We start from the raw sequence: 22243 nt of genomic DNA on the forward strand, positions 1-22243 counted from the left end.
ATGGATTTGGATAAACGGCAGAAGGAACCGAATTCTCAGAAAAATGTCTTAGTTCAATAATGTGATAATGACGGGTTAAATGTAAGACAGGTGTTACTCCTGCCTTTCAGCCCTTAGACCCCAGAGGAATTCTTTGGAATTTGTCAGAGTAAGATCTCAAAACTTCAGTTACACTGGGATTTTATTTTATTTTTTTCTATAGGGGGAGCTATACAGGGCGTAGGACAGAAGAAGGTATACTTCTATGACAACCGCGTCACCCCACACCTCATTCACGGGTTTCACACCAGCTAGATTACATGGAAATCCTCATAGTAACTCAACCCTATTTAATTATTCTGTAAATCTTAGCTATGCCGCTGCTGGTGGATTAATCTGTTTATGCAGTTAGCCTCTATGCTGGGTCTGTGTAGCACTAATCCGTGAAAGGCCCACTGTTCTCTTTCATCCTGCGATCATTTGTCTCTCACTGTGCTGATGTCACATTTTAATGAATTTTTAGCAATCTGAGTAATGCCAGATAACCAGACTCACAACTCCCCACAGCATGGCATGCTGTTTTCATTGCGGCACAAAAAATAAAAATCATATTTCCCTGTTCAGGTAGGAATTACATAAATTAGGAGAAGAAGGTAAAATGGGATTAGAAACACCAGGCTACTCAATTTCATAAAATCTTTAATGACCATATAAATTAACCCTGGAAAGGCAAAAGGTCATCGACACCCATTTGCATACACTCTTCTATTTGCTTTTGATAAGCAGAGCTTTTATGCAGAGAACATGATACAATTAACCCTTCAAGAACCGTACAAAACGCAGCTCCGGACATTTTAAGTGTCAAGCATTAACTGAAAATTACACACTGCATAAAATTTTCATTGCAAATGCTGTAGTGATTGAAAGGGGAAATCATGGCCCTCTCCACACCCCATGTTTTTTTAATAACGTTCTGACAGCAGAATGAAATATCCACTGTCATACGTAGCAGCTGAGCACCAAAAAAAAAAAAGAAAAAATTGCTATTTAGTGCCTCACTTGCCAGCCATGCTCTACAACCATGAGAGCAGGAAACAACAGAGGGGGGCCAGTTCTGGGCTCAATGGGGGAAACTCCAAAAAAAACTAAGGGGAAAACAAGGACGCTTAATACATTTGAAACCGGAGTTTGTTTCGACTGTTAAGTCCTCAAAGGCACCATACAAATCTCTTGATTCCATATTTGCACTTTGCCACTGCACAAAAGCAGAGGGGAGGTCCTTGGGGAGGGGTGGGTCATCAGAGGGTTTTGGGGGCAGCTTCCCTTTCAATACATGTGGAAACTGTACTTGAAGAAGAAAGAATCAACCCTCCTCCCGGCTGTAGCCTGCTTTCACCTGTCGGTGATAATCACTGATCAAACCCAGGCTCCCCCCTCCCATCAGGGGGCCAGGCTGGGTGGGGACAGCGGCCTGGCTCAGTCTGGGAGGCTGGGAGGCTGAGATCATGACTAGATCAGGCTGTGTCCCCGCCAAATCCACACACGTGACGTGACATCCAGAGTCAGGCCCGCGACCTACAGACGGCCCGTGGCAATTACTGCTCAGCTCATCCCGGGGAAGGGATGCGAGACTTCTTGGAGTAGATTTACTGGACTTCTCCCCCAGGGCGGGAAAATGAAGCGTCAGAGTGCTACTGAATGTCCTTATCTGGAGGGGACAGAAAACTGTAAGGGCTATCGCATCTCATGTTCATAAAACATTGTGCGTCAGGAGAAGAAAACGAAGATTATGAAGGTACGAAAAGGAAAACTACAGTATCATCTGCGTCTCATCAGACAGTTTTTGCAGGATCCTCTTCTTCATTTTTCTGGTATGTGTCTTAAGTGTGAGAGAAATTCCCAGACAAGTTCTTCTATACATCACTGTGGTGTCTGACCTCAGCCTGACCCTGGCAACAGTTTGAGAAATCTGAATGCGAACAAAGACTCTGTGTCAGCAGCAGGGAGAGATTGTGGGATAGACTCTCCCCATCAACTTAATCGCAAACAGCAGTTCTGAGGCCATAACTTTGCCGGGCTCCTCCAAGCCACAGCTCATAACCTCCAGAGGTGGAATTGCTGGCATTCCCTCTGCTTCTGTCACTCCCCACACTTTTCTTGTTCTTCCTTTGAAGTAGGCAGGCAATTAGCTCTAATGCTCCAGCAATTCAGACCTGTTTTGTGGTTTTGAAGGCGAAAGCTGTTTATTACAGGTACGCTCTTTGGAGCCATAGAACTTGGCGAATTTTTAATCACGTAAAAAAAGAATCAAAGGGTAACTTATGTACACCATAAAGTTTCCTGCAAGTCAGAAGTAAAAAGTCACTTTCATTCTTAAAGAGAGTTTTTGAAATAAATTTGACATTCATTTTATAAATAGGCTTTAGAGTCAAGAGTATTCACATGGAGAAACCACTTTCTCTAGAAAACCTTGTAGGTTGGATTTGGGGTTAAGGGCAAGAGTTGGCTACATTCTATTGAATAATTTTCAAGTACCACATTTCATCAACTGTAAAATGCCATAAAATGTAAGATGCTCATGAAAAAAGGAAGAAAATTTTATGAAAGAAGGAAAACAGCGTATGACATTAAATGTATTAAAGGGATGTCTTAGAACTGAGGGAAATTACGTAAAATTCCAAAATAAGGATACTAAATTACATAAAATTCCCAAAGATGCTAAAGCAGTTTTCATTTTCATCGATACATTTCTTCAACATGTTACATGTAATAATAATGAAAGTATTATAGCATTTCATAATATTGTTGTATTCACACTGTCTATATTTCAATTATTCTTTTGCTTCATGGAAAATAAAAAATATAGTATTCATATGTTAAGCTTTATGATATGAATGTAGTTATGCTTAAATGCACATTAGGGTCCAGTAGAACTTCCCAATTTTCAGATAAATGATAAAACGTTTCTATTTTGAAACGTTTCAAAATAATAGGAAGAAGACAAAGTAATACTATAGTCATATATACTATAAAAGTACAGTACAGTCAACTTCCCCTAGCATTTTTATCATACTTATGATAAAACTTATCACTTAACTTATGATCTTATAAGTTACACATACACATAAACTATATTTAAAAGAAAAGTGTTTGAATGAGTAGCTTATTTTCCTTTGAATAATAAAAAATGATTGGAAAATCACTATCAATTTATTCTACAAAATTATATAATTTCAAAGCAAATCGGCTTCAGTGACATGCCTCTGATCTGAACACCAGTTTTGCTTGGTTCCCATTGCTTTATTATACTTGGGTTTGGAAACCCTCTGAGTCTTCTAAGGAAAACACCACATACTTTTTAAGCCCGTGTAAAGAGGAAGCAGAGGTTAGTGACTCAAACATCTGTAGTTTTTTTTGTGGAGCATCTATTCTAGATACTTGGCTTACAAGAATTCCTTCCTGGGCCCCTTCATTGTCTCCCTGCCCAGTCCCCACTCCCTCCAAATTTATCCTGTATATGATCTACTTAAATTTGACTTCTCTACTTAAAATCTTTCAGTGACTGCCATCACATAAAGAAAAAGCTCAGTCTTCTGTACAGGGCAAGAATAGCCGGCCCTTGTCTACCAGTCCGGTCTCATCTTTCTTCACTTCCCACCTAGCACTTAACTCTCAAGTACAGTGTTCTCAAATTTTACGGTACCAGAATCACCTGGAAGACTTGTTAAACCACAGATTGCTGGACTCTATCCCTAGAACTTCTGACTTGGTAGGTTTAGAGTAAAGCCTGAGAATTTATATCTCTAAGTTCCCAGGTAATGCTAAAGCTTTTGGTCCAAGGGCCACATTTTGTGCACCACTGTTTAGACACACGCAATAGTCATTAATGCCCTCTTCCTTCCTATAAGACATACCACTCTGTTTCTTTCTCTTATCTAGAACAACTTTTCTCCACTGTATAATTCCCATTTTTCCTTTAAGCCTAGCTCGGGAAATATCAATTTCATCATATGTAAAACTGGAGTTAATAATACCCACCTCATGGATTTGTTATAATGTATAAAAATCAGTCAGCACAGAGCAAAACACACAATAAGTATTAAAAAATGCTAACTATCATTATTAATTGCTTATTTCTCAAAAAAAAATCTTCCCTGAATATTGAACTAGGAGTAATGTTTCTGGATAAATTTCTTTTTCTTTTTCTTGTGCACTGGTGTCAAACAACTTACCATAGTATGTGGAAATTATCTGCGTATTACCTACTTTCTCTAATAGGTACACATTTATTGAAAACGGTGATTGCCTTATTTGTCACTGTGCCAGAAGCATCAGGATTAGTGCCTGGAATTATAGAAGGCGGGCAATACTTGTTAGTTGGAACACTGAGTTCCATTTAGGAAGCAAAATTGGGAAGAAAAGGAGAAGTCCAGACTCTATCCCATTCCTCTATTCCCCTTCAATAAAACCTAAAAGGAGTATCTGTTTGGTTTGGTTTGGTTTTGGTCTGGTTTGGGTTTTTTGTTTTTTGCTTTACGTCTTCTCTCTCTACTAAATCACATTCATTATTCAACCCTCTCCAGCCTGGTTTCACATCCATTCCTCTTCTCAAAGCCACCAATGACTTCCATGCTGTGAAATCCAATGGCCACTTTTCTGTTTGCATCTTACTTAACTTTGCTCAATAGATGTTACTACTCCTTTCTCCTTGAAAAACGTCCCTTTCTTGAATTTCTTTGCATGAGACTTTTGTGATTTTCATCGTACCCCTCTGAAAGTTTCCTCTTATTCCCCTTTGCTGGGGCCTCCTCCATTAAAAATCTAAATATTGGAGTGTCTCCAGCATTTGTCCTAAGCCCTATTCTCTTACCTACAAAGAATGTTTGATTTGAGGAAAAATAATGATTTCTCTAGATGATTTCATCCAGATCCATTGCTTTAAATTTTATATCTCCATTTGGATGTCTGGAAGGCATATCAAACTTAATATGCCCAAATCAGAGCGCTTGATCCCCCTTCAACATACTTCACTTTGTTTCTCCCCGGTCTCCACCACCTCAGTTAACGGTACCACCATTCACAAAAAGCAAGAGTCATCACTGACTTCTTTCTTTCCTTCTCTTATGTACACAATCCATTGGCAAGTCCCATTAATTCCAATTCCAAAGTATTTGGTATACAGTAAATCCATCTATTTCTTTACATTTCCATTGCCAGTACCCTTACTCGCTTACCTGTATCTTGCAGTGGTCTCATAACTGGGGAAGACTTGCTCTTGCTTTCCCACAATTTATTCTGCGTACCTTCATATAATAAAATCGAGCCATTCTCCTGTTTGAGGCCTGCCATGGCTTCCTACTTTGCTTAAAATAACATACATAACAACTCCTTACTGTGGTTGAAATGATCAGGCCTTGCCTACCTTTATGACTTCATCTTACATTGTTCTCCTCCTCACTCACTCATCTATCTCCAGGTCAGCCTTCTTTCTCTTCATGCATGACCAACTTCCTCCCCTCCTCTGTCTGTAATGCCTTTCCCCTAATGGGGTCCTTCTCATTATTTTGGACTCAGCTCTCCTGTCATTTCCTCAGAGAACTTCTCTGACCACTGCTTCTAAAGTAGTACATCACCTGTCACACAGGTGGGGTTCTCAGACTTTAGAGAGAATCACTGTCACCTGGAGGGCTTGTCGAACCACAGACTGCTGGGCCCCATCCTCAGTGTTTCTAATTCAGTTAAGTCTGGGATGGGGCCTAAGAATCTGCATTCTTCCAAGTTCCCAGATTGGGCTGATGCTGCTTTTAAGGGGCCCACACTTTGGGAACCTCTGCTCTACACATTACCTCTTTCAATTCCTTTTTCACATTTGTTGCAATCTGAAAATAACATTCATTTGTATAGTAATATTGTCTAAAAATGAGAGAACTCATCTGCCTTACTCATAACCTATGCCCAACAGTTCCTGGCAATTTTGAGTAAAATTGGTGATGCCTAGTTTTCCTACTTGGGGTAACTAGGTCTATGGTATGATGTCATCAATTAAAAGAGGAGAAGAAATGGTTTTGCAGAAAAGAGAAGTTCAATTTGGAATTTGTTATATTTGACTTCCCTGTAGAACATCCCTATGAAAATATCCAGAAGGCATGGGAATGTCTAAATATAAAGCTTCTCAGAGACGTTGAAGTGAAGATGTAAATTTTGGTGTCTTTTTTTTTTTTTTAACAAAACAATAAAGAAATGTATGGAGAGGGAGCAGTCTCCTTTTAGTCTAATATTTTTGTCATGGTCTTGATTTTTGCCCTCTTACTTTCAATCCAGTCATTAATGCAATTTTTGATTGGCTTGAAGTGAGGAGGAAGAACTGAGTTTATGCTACTTTAGCTTAAATATGTTCTTTAGTTTTCTAGGGAAAAATAATATATAAAAGAAAAAATAATTACTTATAAATAAAAAAGTATTCATGAGACACACATAGGTGAAGGTAAACTTAACTTTGAAGACTCTTTTAAGAGGGAAGTCCTGAGTTTATATTGGAGGAATGGTTTCATTTGCAATTTTTTAAAAGTATTTCAATACCCCATTATGAATGTGAAGGACTTTTTATAATCATTTCTTTTTTGTTCTATATAGCACATTATTATTCCAGCTGTATAAATCTGGAAACTGGAATCATGTTTATACAGCAGAAATAAATGAGGTGTGTTGTAGCAACATGGGTGAAATTCCCCTTAAATTATCTGCATATAATGCTGCTAAGAAGGCATAGCCTCTATCTTTTACCACACACATAAGCATGCAAAGCACAGGAACTAGTGATTGTATTGACAGGGCAGTAAAAATCCAATCAACTCATTAATTACCAAAACTAACTCCACCATCCAGGTTGTTTGACTTGGGGAAAAATAATACCTAGCTTATTGACTTATACATTGTGTAAAACTGACCATTTAGGTAAAACTTCACGGTGTGTAAATGTAGATGTGAGAAATTATCCAGCAGAAGTCACCTCTTCTTTAAGAAATTGCTTTACATATGCATCCAAATATTGGCTACATGTGATTTAATTTATTTATTATATACTGGGTTGGCCAAAAAGTTCGTTCGGGTGTTGGCAGCGCCTACAGAAGACCCGAACGAACTTTTTGGCCAACCCGATATTTGATTTATTATATATAATATTGATATAGTCTATATAGGATTTAAATTATTTGTATAAGGGATCTGATCAGTCCTAATTAGAGCAGTTCCAGAGATAGTTCATTACATAAATTATGAGAGTAACAAATGTAGCTCATTCAAGACAGATAAGAATAAGACCAGTTACCTGAGGTCGCTCTCAACTGCTGCTCCGTAAGATCATCCTCACAGGTCCTGGCTCCCAGAGAGGCAGTTTCTGCAGAGGACATCAGAGTGAAAGGTAATCAGCATGCCATGTTCAGCTCTGCAGTGTCAGCCAGTATCACAAGGACCCAAAATTTGGCTTTCAAAGAGATAAGCATCAGGCAGAACTCAGGTGAATCTCTGGCACACCTTATATCCTAGTGGCTGGAAAAATGAGCCCAGGGAGTGGCAAGATTAGATCTAATTCTCAATAATCAGCAGCACACAGCGAATATAATAATACAGATAAAATATGGAAACAAGAAAGGCTCATTCTGATTTTTCCCACTTGGTTATTTGGCCAAGCCTACATGTTATAATGACAATGGCACATTACATAAACTATGAGCATACTTTTACTTCTCTGTCAAGGTACCAAAAAAAAGAAAAAAAAATACTCAATATATGGTAGCTGATGTGAGAGACCAAAGCAAAAAACAAGCACTTGAAGAAACCTGAAGAATATGTCCAAGTCATCAATAAATCCACATCTTTATTCTGATCTTTTAGGTGAGCTCCAGAGCAGAAGTGCCTGCGATGTCCTGGTTTGCTAAACTTATCCCCAGACAGAAATCATAGGTTTCATCTAGCTCCATTCTTCCTTTGTGTTCCCTGTCATAGGGAAATCTATAAAAAACAACTAGACTTCAGAAATCACTTTCCATACCGTATTCTTTCTCTATTGACTCAACACATGGCGTTGATTCCATTTTACAAAGTCTCTTGTCATGTCTGTTTCTCTATTCTTCTGTCATCATCTCTTTCCTGACAATTTCAATAGCCTCCACAACAATCTCTGGAATTCCATGTCTTTCCAATCTAATATCTCATAATATCTCATGAACTATCATTCAAGAAAGTAAAATTGCTTGAGTAAACATCATGGCCCTAGCACTGGATTTTTGGTATATTACTTGACCTCTTTAAGCCCTGATTCCCTCATTTGTAAAATACAGATATAACTAAATAAATAATCAACAACCATAAGAGAAAATAATCCAAATAAAGGGAAAATGTGATATGGTCTTTAAAGTGAGAAAAGGCCATATCTCGTTGAGAGGATAAAAAAGCTGTCACACAATCCTTACACTGTTAAATAGACTCAAGTTTATCTAATATTTCTAGGCAATAGCATCTGTGGTTGATTCTGAGGGCTTTAATTAAACAAATAATTAACCTTTAAAATAGAAGTGCACACCGAAGCACTATTATTGCCTTCACTAATTGTTTTTCCTGCTATACACAAAACCTTTGACCCTTGATGGTAAACTATTTAAAAACAATACAATCATAATAAATACCCAGTGCCCTTTCCCAAACAACAGCAGCAACAAAAAACAATTATCTTGTAACTATATCTTAAATTAGTTTTGAAAAAAAGAATTTGTCATCAGTCTTTGCTTATAAATTCAGGAATAACTTCCTAATAGATCACAACATTGGTGTCCAATCAATATGTCACTCAAGAAGGCCACTTCTTCCTCCTGGCAATCTCTCATATCTTTATGCCTTGATCAATGTTGTTCCTTTTATTTTTTGAATGTCTTTTTTTTCTTCTCCTGTTAAACTCTCATTCTTCCCTCAAAACCTAAAGCAAGTGTCACCTCCTCTGTGCTTTCATTAACAATTAGCTTATACATATGTCTCAGCACTTTTGATGTATTGTGATAACTTTTATATGATTCATGTCTATTTCCCCAAGAAACTGTGAGTTCCTTGAGAGCTTTCATTTTAAGAGATTCTCAACTTAGGACAAGGTGAGGCATATCAAAGTCACCTAGGATACCTTTATTCAAAATACTAAACCACACCCTATATCCTGAAACAGATGAATCTCAAGATGAGAATTTTATAAAAGCTTCCCAGAGCCTCAGAACTCTAAATTCAAAGCTTCCTCAATTATAGCAAAAACAGAGAAGTCCTCTTACATATATACGTATATATATATATATATATATATATATATATATATATATAAACATGTGCGTGTAAAACCATTTCTTCCCCTCTTTTCTAGCAAAAAGAATTCCATTTTATCAAATAATCCTTACCATTCCACACACACACACACACACACACACTTCAATGTATTAAATTAGTCTTGTTCAAATAGATATCAGTAGTAGCTAAGTGAATTTGACCAAATGACTGCTACTCTTTGAAGATTCATGAAAATAAAAAGAAAACAATGACAACTTATTAAGTTTGTATCTCTGCCAGATACTGTGGTAAACTATTTGTGTAAAAACAGTCATGTAACCCTCACAGTAAAATCATGAGGTAATGCTTAATCTTTATTTTACAAATCAGGAGCCTGGGGGCTCAAAGGTGTTAAGGTCACTTGCCTCAAGTCCCCAAGTTTGAAACTGACAGAGCCTGAAATGAAACCCAGGTCAGTATGGTAAAAAAGTCTGTGAAATTTTGGATGTGTCCAGTTTTAATACCACAGTATTTAGAAGCTTATAAAGGTTTTCCTACCTTTGTGAAGGCCAGAAAACTAAGTGTGTGTGTGTGGAGAGGGGCGGGAAGGAGGAGGGAAGAAAGCAACTTTTCACTAGTCCTGTGAAAATTTCTGATATTTCATAAAAGATTTACATTCTTTGAATATAAAATGTAACCAAATAATAGTTTGGTGCCACATTGAAATCCTTACATTTAATAGTGATTTAAGGAAATGTGCAAAATGTCAAAACCAAAACTGTTATTTAATCTCACAAATTAGATCATGTGGCACTTGGAGACTACCCCGAAGAGAGTGACTTGTGCAAATAATTTTATAAAGGAATGTAGTGCAGTATGCCACAGAATTCTTTTTAGATCCTCAACAATAGTGTCCCCTTTATACAAATGATATAAATACTTTAATAAAGGAGATTTTAACTTATCAAGTGAACTGATCATACTTTTCTGCCTGTGTAAAATGACATGTTTAAAGCCTACTAATGATACTAGCATCTTTCAATATTTCACTTTAATAATTGCTCTGTAATAACAAATCTGACTGTTGTTAACACGATCTGTCTCTTTTGCTGGTGATTTAATTAGATTACTAACTTGTGTTCTCTAGCACCTGACCTTTCTTATTTAATACTATTTAAAAATAAGATCACTGACAATTCATTCAGTATTCTACTCTATTCTGTCAATTTTGTGATGATCACACATTCAAAAATGATACCAAATTACTTTATTTTTATTAACACAAGGTAGGAGTAATTGCTGCATTTTCTGAGGAATAGTATATTGATTACCACAATCACCATCACTACCACCAACATTTTACAGTATTTGCTTTGTGCCAGGTACTGACTGGTGCCCTTTATATGTGTTAGGACACCTCAAGCAAGTGGTGGAGCTATGATTCGAACCCATATAGCTTTATTCAGGAATAGCTCTCTTAACCACAATGATATACTGAACCATATTTTTAAAATCCTAAATGTGGCTTTCCTTTTGATTCTGTAATTATTTCTCATTTCCCTTTTTTCTCATTTGACCTGAGTTCTGCTAACCACCTTTTCCCTTACCCCAAACCAAATGGTTACATCTCCCAAGGCAATGCTTAAAACCTAAATTTTTAGGGTTCTTACTCCTTTTAATTATGAGAATGAAAGCCCTCACCACTCTCTCTCTTTTCTTGTCCTGCCACACCTACTCATAAGCTTGTCCACCTCACTACTCCTTTTTTCCTTCCCTTGTTTGAATAATATTTATTCTGTTAGTTAACTGATAACTTTCAGGCATTCAATCTTAGTTCAAAAGTCATCAAGTTCTTATCTGGCAAATCTTGATTTTTTTTTTTTCCTGCAAATTGGAATAATACTTTAAAAAAACTATATAATCCATACAAATCTAATAATCAGGGAAAGATCTGGAATTTTTAATTTTTTAAAGCAGTCTAGATACACAAACAGAGAATTCTAAGTTTAAGATTGCTGTGATTTGGGAATAAATCTAATCTAATCTGCACTTGATTATTGCAGCAGCCACGTGCTTTTTATATTCTTATCAGCAAATCTGGGAAGCGTTTGGCACAAGTTCAGTGGAAGTTGGAATTTTTAAAATAATGTTTGAATATTTAAGTTGCCAAGTATAGTGCTAAGATAGTATTTGCTTACAAAACTTCCACGTCTCAACCCCTCCCATTGATTTGTTAATGCATTAAATAATCAAGTGCATCACTATTTTTAGTAAAATGTTTAGCACATAAAATAAAAAATACACCACCAAACAGAGTAAATATTAAGCTAACTGGTCTAAAGTAATAAAGAGAAAGAAAAGCATTTTCTGTAGTCCTAGGTCCTAGATAACGTTTTGAGTTCCACTTTACTTTCATCCATTAAAAAAAAAAAAAAAAAAAAAAAAATATATATATATATATATATATATATATATATATAAGCCCATTCTTATTTTATAATTGGAGAATAAGACCAAATTCTGAAAGAGAATCCACACATTTCAACAGCCCTTCTAGCTCCTCCTCCCATTTTTTGAAGTCCCTCCCCTCTCTACCTCAGCTCTATGACTCATTGTAAAAGGTATCTTAGAGACTGGGAATACAGAGAAGATACTTGCAGCTCTCTAGTTTCAAAATAATAAGTGAACATTTGTTGGAAACCTGTTAGGTGCTAAGCACATAACATGCATTTCCTTACTCAATCCTCACAGTAAATCTGTCACAGAAAAGCCATTGCTTTTACGGAAGAGATGAGATATCAAAGCTCAGACATTTGTCCAAAGGCACAGAGTGGCAGAAGGTAGGATTTCACCTGAGTGAGTCTGATTCCAAAGCTCTGTACTCTCCCCTGGACAGGGGTGCCTCCAAGCAGCCCCCAGGACTCCTGGGCCAGGAAGCGTAAAAACTTTGAGTTTCCTACCTCCTAAAAAAACAGCTCAGACCCCTTCAAAGCAGATTCACCATAACAAGATCAATATTTAGAAGAATACACCAAATTCAACATTTATTACTACAGTGGTAGTTCACATTTTAATAAAAACCTCCGGACTTGCTTGTGTGTTGCAAAAGAGAAGCCTGTTTCCAGTTGAAGCAAGTTTGCAATTAAAAATGGTTTCAAGTGGTCTTCTCCATCCTTTTCCTATGTGGATACAAAGAGTGTGCTTCTATAAAGCTAAGCAACTCAGCATGTTACCAAATGGTTTTGAGTAACCAAGCAACATTATCATTGTTGATCTGCAGTGCTTTCTCTTAAATTATTTCTTCTAGGCAGTAATAGATTGAAGTGAATTGAATGCTCCAGTGTCAATTACCTGAATGGGGCTGGATTTGTCATTTTTTACTTTCTGAAAAAGTAAAGCTCCTTTACCCTGCCCTGTCTGGTTTTACCCAGAAGTTATTTTTATATAGTAAGGCAGTAGTATCTCCTGGGGCCTCCAGGCCAGGAACGTGTGATCACTTCTTTCTGCTTCTTGAATCATCTATGACCTCAGTGTAATGGGACCTCGAAAGAATTTAATAAGTTCCTGATATCAATTAGTTTCAATAAATTACTCATACATCCTCTTAAGGTCTCATATTTTAAAGTGCTGTTACTGAAATAGTTTTTCTTAAATGTACTAATGCCTAATACATCTCTCCATATAAGATTCTATTTTATTTGATTGTTTTGAAAGCAAAAGATTGAACTTCTCTTATAATTTAGGGATAATAGCACGTTCCCATCAATCAACCAGTTGCCCAGTTATCTAGACTCGAGTCCTTATAGGATTTGTGACAATCTCTCTTTATGTTGTGTAAAAAGATTTTCATCCCTTAGCATACTATGCTGGCTTGGCTAGGTTTCTCATTAACACAGGAACACGTCTTGTCCACACACGGATCCCTAGCCTGACCAGTAGGAACACGTGGAACACTGGCTACTTATTTCAACACTTTGTTTTCTATCTCCTAGCTAGTTTTTAATCCTTTACTTTCTACTCCACAGTTGCCAAGTTTTCTGAATAGCCTCATATTAGGTTAAAAGCCTTGCGAAGTTATTTTTTAAAATAGAAAAGAAAATAAATGTTTAGCCAGCAGTGCATCTTTATCACGATTTCCTTTAACTCTATCAAAGTCCCCTTACAAGGGTATCATTTACCCTTGGAAGTTGCATTTCTTTGTCTCAGTCATTATTTGGTTCTTAGAAATTTCTACAACTTCTCTCACACTTTCACCTCAAAGACTTCTCTAATGATAGGTGCTTCCCTCAAAGACTGCATTGTTTTAAAATTACTGCAACAATTCTGGAGTTGAATCAGTTTCACAACTTAAAAAAAATGTTTTCTGGAATCTGCAATGATAATGTGCAATGATTTCATCATTTCCGAGATTTTACTTCAGTCATATTCAATGGGTTACTTGGGCATGCGTCTTTGGAACCATTATCCATGAAACCATCATTCACTGGCTGTGGAGAACCAGAGAAAGTAACCCTGTGTTGAAATAATAGTCATTTTTAAAAAAACTATTGAGGGACTTCCCTGGTGGTGCAGTGGTTAAGAATCTGCCTGCCAATGCAGGGGACACGGGTTCGAGCCCTGGTCCGGGAACATCCCACGTGCTGCGGAGCAGCTAAGCCCATGTGCCACAACTACTGAGCCCACGTGCTGCAACTACTGAAGCCCACGTGCCTAGAGCCCGTGCTCTGCAACAAGAGAAGCCACCGCAATGAGAAGCACGCGCACCGCAACTAAGAGTAGCTCCCACTCGCCGCATCTAGAGAAAGCCTGCACACAGCAACGAAGATCCAACACAGCCAAAAATAAATTAAATAAATAAATCTATAAAAAAAAAAAAAACGATTTGCGAGTCATTCTCTTCGCTTGAAATTCTGAGCAACGATAAAAGATAAGACATCAGTAACATAAAAATAGCCCACTTCTGCTATAGCTAAGTGGCCCTTAGAAGCCTATGTTGTTCAAAAACAATTTCATTAGAAGAATATTGACTACTCCTATGTATATGTTTGTGCTAGGGAAAAACAAAAAAACAAAAAAACCAACCCTGCACTGAAGAAACAAATACACTCAGGCTTGAATCCCAGCTCCACCACTTTCTGACTGCTTGAAGGAGCAAGTTACTTAGCTTCCCTGAAATTCAGGATCCTATATGTGAAGATGGAAACAAAAATACCCAGATTTCAGGGGATAATAGGAAGTAACGTTAATAAATATATAAAGCATCTAGTACTGAGTAATTAGTAGATGTGTTCACAGATGATTCTTCTCTGGCTTGGTCCACACTGCTGAACAGAAGTTATTCAAAGAAAAGACTACATCAATTTGGTATACTGACATTTTAGATTATAGTTACATGTAATGGACTCTCTGTCCATCAGTTAAGTGTTTTAAGCCTTTAAAAGATCACTATTATTTGTGTAGATATTTTAGAAATAGCAAATGTTAACAAGACTAAACATTGGTTTCCTAAGCAACATAGTTTGCAAGTTCTGTTTTTTTTTAAATCCCTAAGTAAATTTTACATATGCTGCAATAAAAGTGGTATGTGAACCACGTTGTAAAGACTGTTCAGTTCACAGTAGTTTGGCCATTTACAAAAGGTATAATGAGGAAGATGAACTCAAAGGACTTGTGGTGATGGACAAGTCAGCCCTAGGTTTTCTCTAGCAAGAGAGGGATCCTCCCCTCCCCAACTCCAAGCTCCCACCGTCAGTATAATATTAAGAGAAAAACTCAATGAGAAGTCAAATCTCAAAATACAGGTCTGCAAATGTGGCATTCTCCAAAAATCGAAAAATCTCCATTTATACACAAACATAGGGTCAAGTAATTTACTAGACTATTCCTTACACTGCAGTCACCTAAATCATATGACCTACTGAGAACATCACCAAAGCACAAAACATTTATTTTTTTCTCTGAAGCAATCCTTAATGAACCGAGGACAGTACGTTAGAGCTTTCACAAAGCCAAGTTAAATGGGAAAGGTAAAAAATAGGAATTAAAACTCTGCTTCAATCCATGTAGATTTAAACTGATCTATTAGCATTTTGGAGCCAGTCTTCCTATTATAAAGTGAGGATAAAGTGATCTGTTCTGCTTGCCTCACAAAGTCCCGGTGAGGATGAAATGGAAGTTGTTGCTATCATCACCTCCAGGTGATCATGCAAGACAGGGAAATACAATCCTTGTACTACACTTTCTAAATATTTAATGTCTTAAATACGCTGACATGGAAGGCACCACTACTACTTATAATAAACTATCCTATACAGTTATATATATGGGGGAAATGATTGCTTCCCATGTGCAGGCTTATTTATTTTGTGAATTATATATGGCCATAAAGAAAATCCTCAGATGACTAAATCAATTCTTTTTATCAACACTGTAATTGTTGAAATAAATTTATCAATAACCTAAGATGGAGAAAAGTTTCCTAAATTATATGTAAATAATCCTCGGGTTATTACTGTTCAGAGTTTTCTACATTTCACCACATTAGGAAAGGTCAAATTTATATAGTCATATAGCCCAAATTATACTTACAAGAATTGACCTAGGCAATGATGGATACAAACATAAGTAAAATAAATCTGGAGAGGTTAAGTTAGTGAAAGTATGCATAGTCCCAGAAAAGGAAGATTAGAAAGGCTAGGCTGGAGCCAAGAATGAAAAATGTACTATTGGAACCTGCTATGAATTTTCAAGACAATACTTATGCGTACCCATGAAATGTTTATTTAATAAATCATTCATTAATGAGCAGATTGATGAGATTTGGCATATTGTTTCTTTGGACTGTATTAGTGGCAGAAAAAATGGTTTCTGAGACACAGCCAATTTTTTTCTTCTTTGTCTGGATGCAAGTATTGCAAAGGGTCCCTTGATCTGGGCAAAGTGAGAGTTTTAAGCAGGAGATGCCATGATCATATTTGCATCTTTGGGATGCTATTCAGGGGATGGAATGGAGGAGGAAGAGTTTGGTTGTTTAAAAAAAAAAAAGGACACTGGAACATTCATTGTACTTCCATCTATTACCTTCTAGAAGAAATCATGGATTAAATGAAGAATAGTGATTCCATTGGAGAGAAAAGGAATGTTAAAACATCCAAGATTGGGGTAAGAGAAAAGATGATGAGCTCAATTTTGGACGTGAATTAGAGGAGAGCTGATGAGTAAAAATTTAAGTTACTGAAACTAGATCCTGGAAGAGAAGTCTGAGTTGCAAATCATTTGGAAGAAGTCATAACTAATACTAGCAAGTAGATGGGAGTTCTGAGGAAGAACACATAGCATACAGAAGAGGAGAGCTGAGGACAGAACCCTAAGGAAGGAAAATTAAGAAGCAAGTGGCTTGAAGATTACTGAAAGAATACAAAAGATGATGATGGAGAACAAAGAGGTAGGCACAGGACCCTGGAGTGATCGGTAAAACAGTGACCAAAGGAAAAGAACTTTCCAGAGGTTTGAGGTACAGCGTAAAATTACACAGAGAAGTAAAATAAGGCCCTGGTGATATTGTAAGAGATGATGGTGAAAGAGGCAGTAGAGGGATGGTACATACTTCATAGAAGGAGTAGATAGAACTTGCTGATGGGTCTGATGAGGAAAGTGACAGAAGAAGACGAATCAAAGATGATTCCCATGTTTTTTGCCCAAGAAATAAGAGGAATGGAGATCCTGTTTACTGAGATGAGGAAAAGTGCAGCTGGAACAAGTTGGGAGGGAGGAGAAGGTTTGGAATCAGTCATTTGGAAAATGTTTGGTTTGAGATGCTTTGTTTATATACCTAAGTAAAGGTGTCAAGTAGGTAAGTGTGGCAGTGGGGGCAGAGAGGAGAGGGCGAGGGAAAGAGAGAAGGAAAAGGAGAAGGAGGGGTAGGAAGGAAGGAAGAGGTCAACATATAGATGCTCATTTAAGTCCTTGAGATGAGATTGAATAAGATCGCCTAGAGGATACATGAGAGTACATGACTGAACCCAGGATACACTCTTACACAGGACACACCAAAGGAGGGGACGCTGTGAGCAGCCCACTCCAGCAGGGCAAAGTACTTTATCCTTGACATTGTCTAGAATTGCCAGTGCGTGGTAAAAATAATAATCAAGCAGGCTAACTTTTAGTCAGTTTTACTGTTACTGTTTTTAAATTCCTATAGGAATGCTGCCACTTTATTGCCTGAACTGGGGTGGAATATTCACACTATCCCCTCCTTAAATAAGAAGAAACCAGTGAAGAAGACTGAGCAAAAACAGTCCGTGAAGTAGAAGATCCAGAGAGAATGGGGTATGGAAGCCCCATGAAAGAGCCATTACAAAAAGAAGGGAGAGATGAACTTGTCAAAAGTTGCTGGTTGGTCAGATGAGAACTAGGAATTGACCATGATGTTTGCCAAAGAATGGGTCCTTGGAGTCTTTGACCAGAGCTTCTTTTGAAGAGTGGTGAAGGCAAATGCCCCCTGAATGTGGATATAAGAGAGAATGAAGATGAAGGAAATGGAGGAGTCAAATGCAGACGATTCTCTGAGGCGTTTTGCTGTAAAAAAGATCAGAGAAATGGGGCAGCATGCGGAGGTGGCTGTGGCATCATGGGAGGGTTTTTTTAAGTAGAGTGATGTAGAGAATGTCAGTATGAGGATGGTGATGAGCTAGTGGTGAGGGAAAATTAATGATGCAGAAGACAGTGAGGCAGTGACAAGTGTCAGATGATGGATCTCATAGGATCCAGACGGGTGTGGATTTCTGAAGCAAGTGTGAATGGGGATGGAAGTCAAATGATCACTGAAGTCAATGGAAGTTAAGTTAGAACTTAACCTCATAGAAGCTGGAGGCTGTCAGGATCATGACAAAAGTTGGGGATGAGAGTTGGAGGAGTACAAAGTTACAGAGGAGAGTAAAGAGGTGCCAAAACGAATGAGAATGTTGTAAAACAGGGACTAGAAAAGAGGGCCAGATAGCAAAAGCCATTTTGTTTTAGCATATAAAATATTCCTATTTGTCCTTTTTTGTGATACCCAATGACGGAAACCATTTTTGTTGAGTAAAGATTTGACCAGCAATCTTATCTAGCTATGAGCCAGGACCACTACTTTTCCCTTGTAGATACTATGGAGGCCATGTAAGCAATAAAATTATTATCAACAAAAATGAAAAACCTTGCAGAACATAAGTGGTCTCCTATTAAACGCTTAGATTAAGTTTTATGGCAATACTATCACATTGTATTTTTCATAATCTTTCTAAGTTTGATCAAAAAAACTTACAATGTGATGCACATAGCAGATGAATTTTAGGATTTTGGTACAAGGTGATGAAAATGTCTCAGAAATGTATGATGACTTGGTCCATTAAGTTTGCTGTCATGGCTAAGTAGATGAAGTAACTCATGATCATTACTAATGCAAAAGGTGATGTATAAGCTAAAACCACATTATCGTAAACATCTTATGATTAAAACAAACCAAAAAATAATCCTGCAGAAATTTAAAGATATCGCTATTCTAAAATACTTGATAATGGCAAACAGGAAAAGTGAACTTTAATACGTGCGGACAATTCACAAATGGTGACCAGAATTCAAATACACGAAGGGGCAAAATAAACAAAAAAGCCATAAATATGGTCACCTTAAAAAAATAAAAGGTATGTTGGGGGAAGGAGGTGGAGGAATCTCGTGGTAAAAAAATAAAAAGTAACTTTTTTTTTTAAATCTCACTTCTACAAACTATAAATGAAAACATCTTTAATGTGGTAAGTAATTTGAGCCAAATGTAGAATTCCCTTTTGAGGATTTTTATCATTGATATTTTTAAGGACGTAGAAAGGATAGCCATATATGTTTGACCCAATAAAATAAGTAATATGGGAATGAATTTCATCTTTTATATGGCTAATATTTTCTATACACTATACATTTCTTTACCCTGATCTTCACAATCTGTCCTCAAGAGGCAACAGAACTCTATCGCCCCAAATGCTCTAGAACTCTTTCCAGAATAAAGAAAACTGACCTCTAATTTGCAGATCTGTGTCTGCTTTTTTGCAGCTACACTATGAATTGTTGAGAAGTATCTCTTTATAGTCACAAAATTAGAATGTAAGAGGGCGAAGCCAAATGGAATCAATTTTCATTTGTTCCAATTCAACCCTCTCCCATCCCCCACACCCCATCTCCTCTGTGGTGCCCCTGAAAGGGTTGCAGGGTATTTATGGATTGGTGTTGGGGCACTTTGTTTTCCTTCCTTCTGCAAACACATAGTGGCAATCCTGTCTTGCTAAAAGTCTTGTAAATAGGAACCAACGAACTTCTCCTGATGGATCTCCAACAAACATGTCAACTCCCATGAATGTTTCATTTCACCTTATGTACAGTTCACCTCATGACCTAGTTCTGGGTTTGTTTTCATTCATGGGTTCAATGAGTATTTATTGAATACTTACTATATGCAACTCTGATAGTCACCTTATGGAAGTACAGTAGAACAATTTCTAGATATTTTAGTTTAATCAATCTTTTTTATTCAGATACAAAACTGTCCTGGACTTACATTGTTCCACATTCCATAAAAGATTTCTTCAATACTTATTTAGCATAAATGACATTAACAGGCTAATATAAGTATAACCTCTAAATGTTATAAATAAAATAGCCTCTAACATGGTTTCATTAAACTACAAAAGCCTCTAAAAAATCATGATGAAAAATGACAATGTTTTTGTTAGTTCAAAAAAAAAACCAACTTTATAAACACATTATTTCTGCTTTGCACTGGTTGTTTAAAGGGTTATGTTTGAAAGGGGGCAGGTTCATGCCTCACTATCAGACCCCCTGCTTTTCACTCCCCCTGCCCACTTAAGTCTGAGCCAAGCTTGGGAACTTACAGTGAAATCTTTGACTCTTTGATTGCTTGTATTTAGTCAGTAAGTTTGCTCTGTGGATTTGTTTCTCACATGCTTTTCCATTTACCTACAGTTCTCTCAGTAACAGCCCCCTAATGTGTCCACCACAGTGACTGACCTTGAAGGAGCTTCTGCCTCTAGGTCCTCCCAACGTTACCCCTCTGACACATGGCTGCCACATCATGTTTCCTAAAACACCTCTGCAGTGATGTCATTCTCACACTCAAAAGCTTTAGTGTCTTCTTATTTTCTGCCTCGTCAAATCTAAACTTCTTTGCTCAGCTTCCAAAGCCTTCCATAGTCTCAACTATCTACTTACTTTTTGCCACTTTCTCCTAAATGGTCATTATTAGGCAATCAGTTTAGTTTCTTGCTTCTCAACAAAATCTTGTCAATTTTCTTTCATCCCTAGGTCTGAATCACATCATCTTCCCTCTCAACTGTAAGGGCTATGCCTAAATAAATAAACAGGCAAATAAACAGACGCAGAGACAAACAAATAAGACTCTATTTCACATTCCCAATCTTACTCATTCTTCATGTCCTAATATTCCACTCACCATAACAAACCCCACAGATCCAATGCTCCTTTGAACAGTCCTGAACTTGGAGAAGTTCCTTAAACTGTGATGGTTACATGGCTTATTGTGTCAAGTATATTGATTTTGTCTTCCAGGCATCTTCGAAACTCCTTGAGGGCAGGGAACTTTCATTCTTTTGTCCCTCACAACCCCAGGCCAACTGCTACACCCAGAGCTGATGTCCAGTGGATTCCTCTCTAAGGGGTTCTATAATCAATAATGGCAGCAAAGAAGAAGAATCTTTTTCTTCACTTCATTCTGATTCTCACTCCAATTAATTCATCAAGCATTTGCTACACTTAAGGACAAGTATTTGGTATTCCCTCTCAAAGGGAAAAGAGTTAAAAATCTTACAGAAAGAGGCTAAAGGGGGAGAAAAGTTCTTTGAGGCATATGCCAGCTTTGTGAGCAATCTTTCTTCTTTTCCTTCTCACATACAACTGTTACAACATTGTAGAAACAAGTTCCCCTCTGCTGTTTTCTTTTCGCTAGTGTCTTCTTGTGACTGCCTGGTGAATGTGTAAGTCATATGCATTTAATCCTTTGAAGTTCAAGCACATTCTTGCTTGAAACAAAAGCTCTAGAGAATGAAATCAGAGTATACAATTATTGCAAAATGGCAATAAAATCACCTCCCCACACGTCCCTTGAGAACGATGGTCAAAGAAGATCTGGCTGAGGTCTGAGACAGACTGTCAACTTGACTTTTAATTTTATAAACTATGATCGTTTGGACAAGAAAATGTCTTCAAAGGGTCAATGTCATTTCTGTAAATGGAAAGAAGACTGAGTGTGAAAAGAGTGCTTTGAATCAAGCTTAAGGAAAAAAAAAAAAAGTAAAACTTACGAGCAAATATCAACAGTACTTTCTCCATTTTTCTCTTTTTGTTCCTTTAAGAGGAATTTTTTTAAGTGAGGAAATTGCAGTTAAAAATTATTTTATAGCCCTTAAAATGAAAACATTTGCCTATTAAGCTCTAACGACCTACCATATTCTATCTGTAAAGCATCATTTGGCCCCCTGCTGTTTCATTTAACTTTAGCTGAACCTTTTTTGTTGCTTCCTAATCTACCCTAATTTGCCTAAACCCCTTTTTTGTCCTTTCTCAAACTGTTTGTTTACATCTCACTGGAAATGTGTAACAATAACAAAGTGCTTTAAGGACTAGAAACAGTGATAGATTTAGACACGCAATTTTTCTTCACAGCATAAAAAGACATTCAAATTAACACACATCCACTGAGCGCACACTAGGTGACAAGGGCCATATTTGGCGAGTAGATACTAAGATGAAAACAACCTCTGGTGCTTTCAAGGAACTTGAATCTGGAGAAGGAGACAAACTGGAAAAAACACTACAATGTGGGAAGTGGCCTGCTGGCAGTGGGAGCCAGGTATTCTTGACACAAAACAACACGGAACAGTGAACTCTGTGGGAG

At 37.3% G+C, this 22243-nt stretch overlaps 1 protein-coding gene across 5 annotated transcripts in view; it reads right to left on the minus strand.

Moving 5' to 3' along the window:
- ZFHX4 (zinc finger homeobox 4) overlaps positions 1-22243 on the minus strand; it is a 180582-nt gene that overhangs the window by 25179 nt on the left and 133160 nt on the right. For all 5 annotated transcript variants that reach the window (XM_082363362.1, XM_082363358.1, XM_082363360.1 and 2 more), the window contains one exon: positions 7307-7375. In XM_082363362.1, coding sequence (XP_082219488.1) covers positions 7307-7375 — 69 coding nt within the window. The remainder of the gene's footprint in view (positions 1-7306; positions 7376-22243) is intronic.

This window comes from Balaenoptera borealis, assembly GCF_965194805.1.
Source record: "Balaenoptera borealis genome assembly, chromosome: 17".
In the NCBI taxonomy this organism is placed as follows: Eukaryota; Metazoa; Chordata; class Mammalia; order Artiodactyla; family Balaenopteridae; genus Balaenoptera; species Balaenoptera borealis.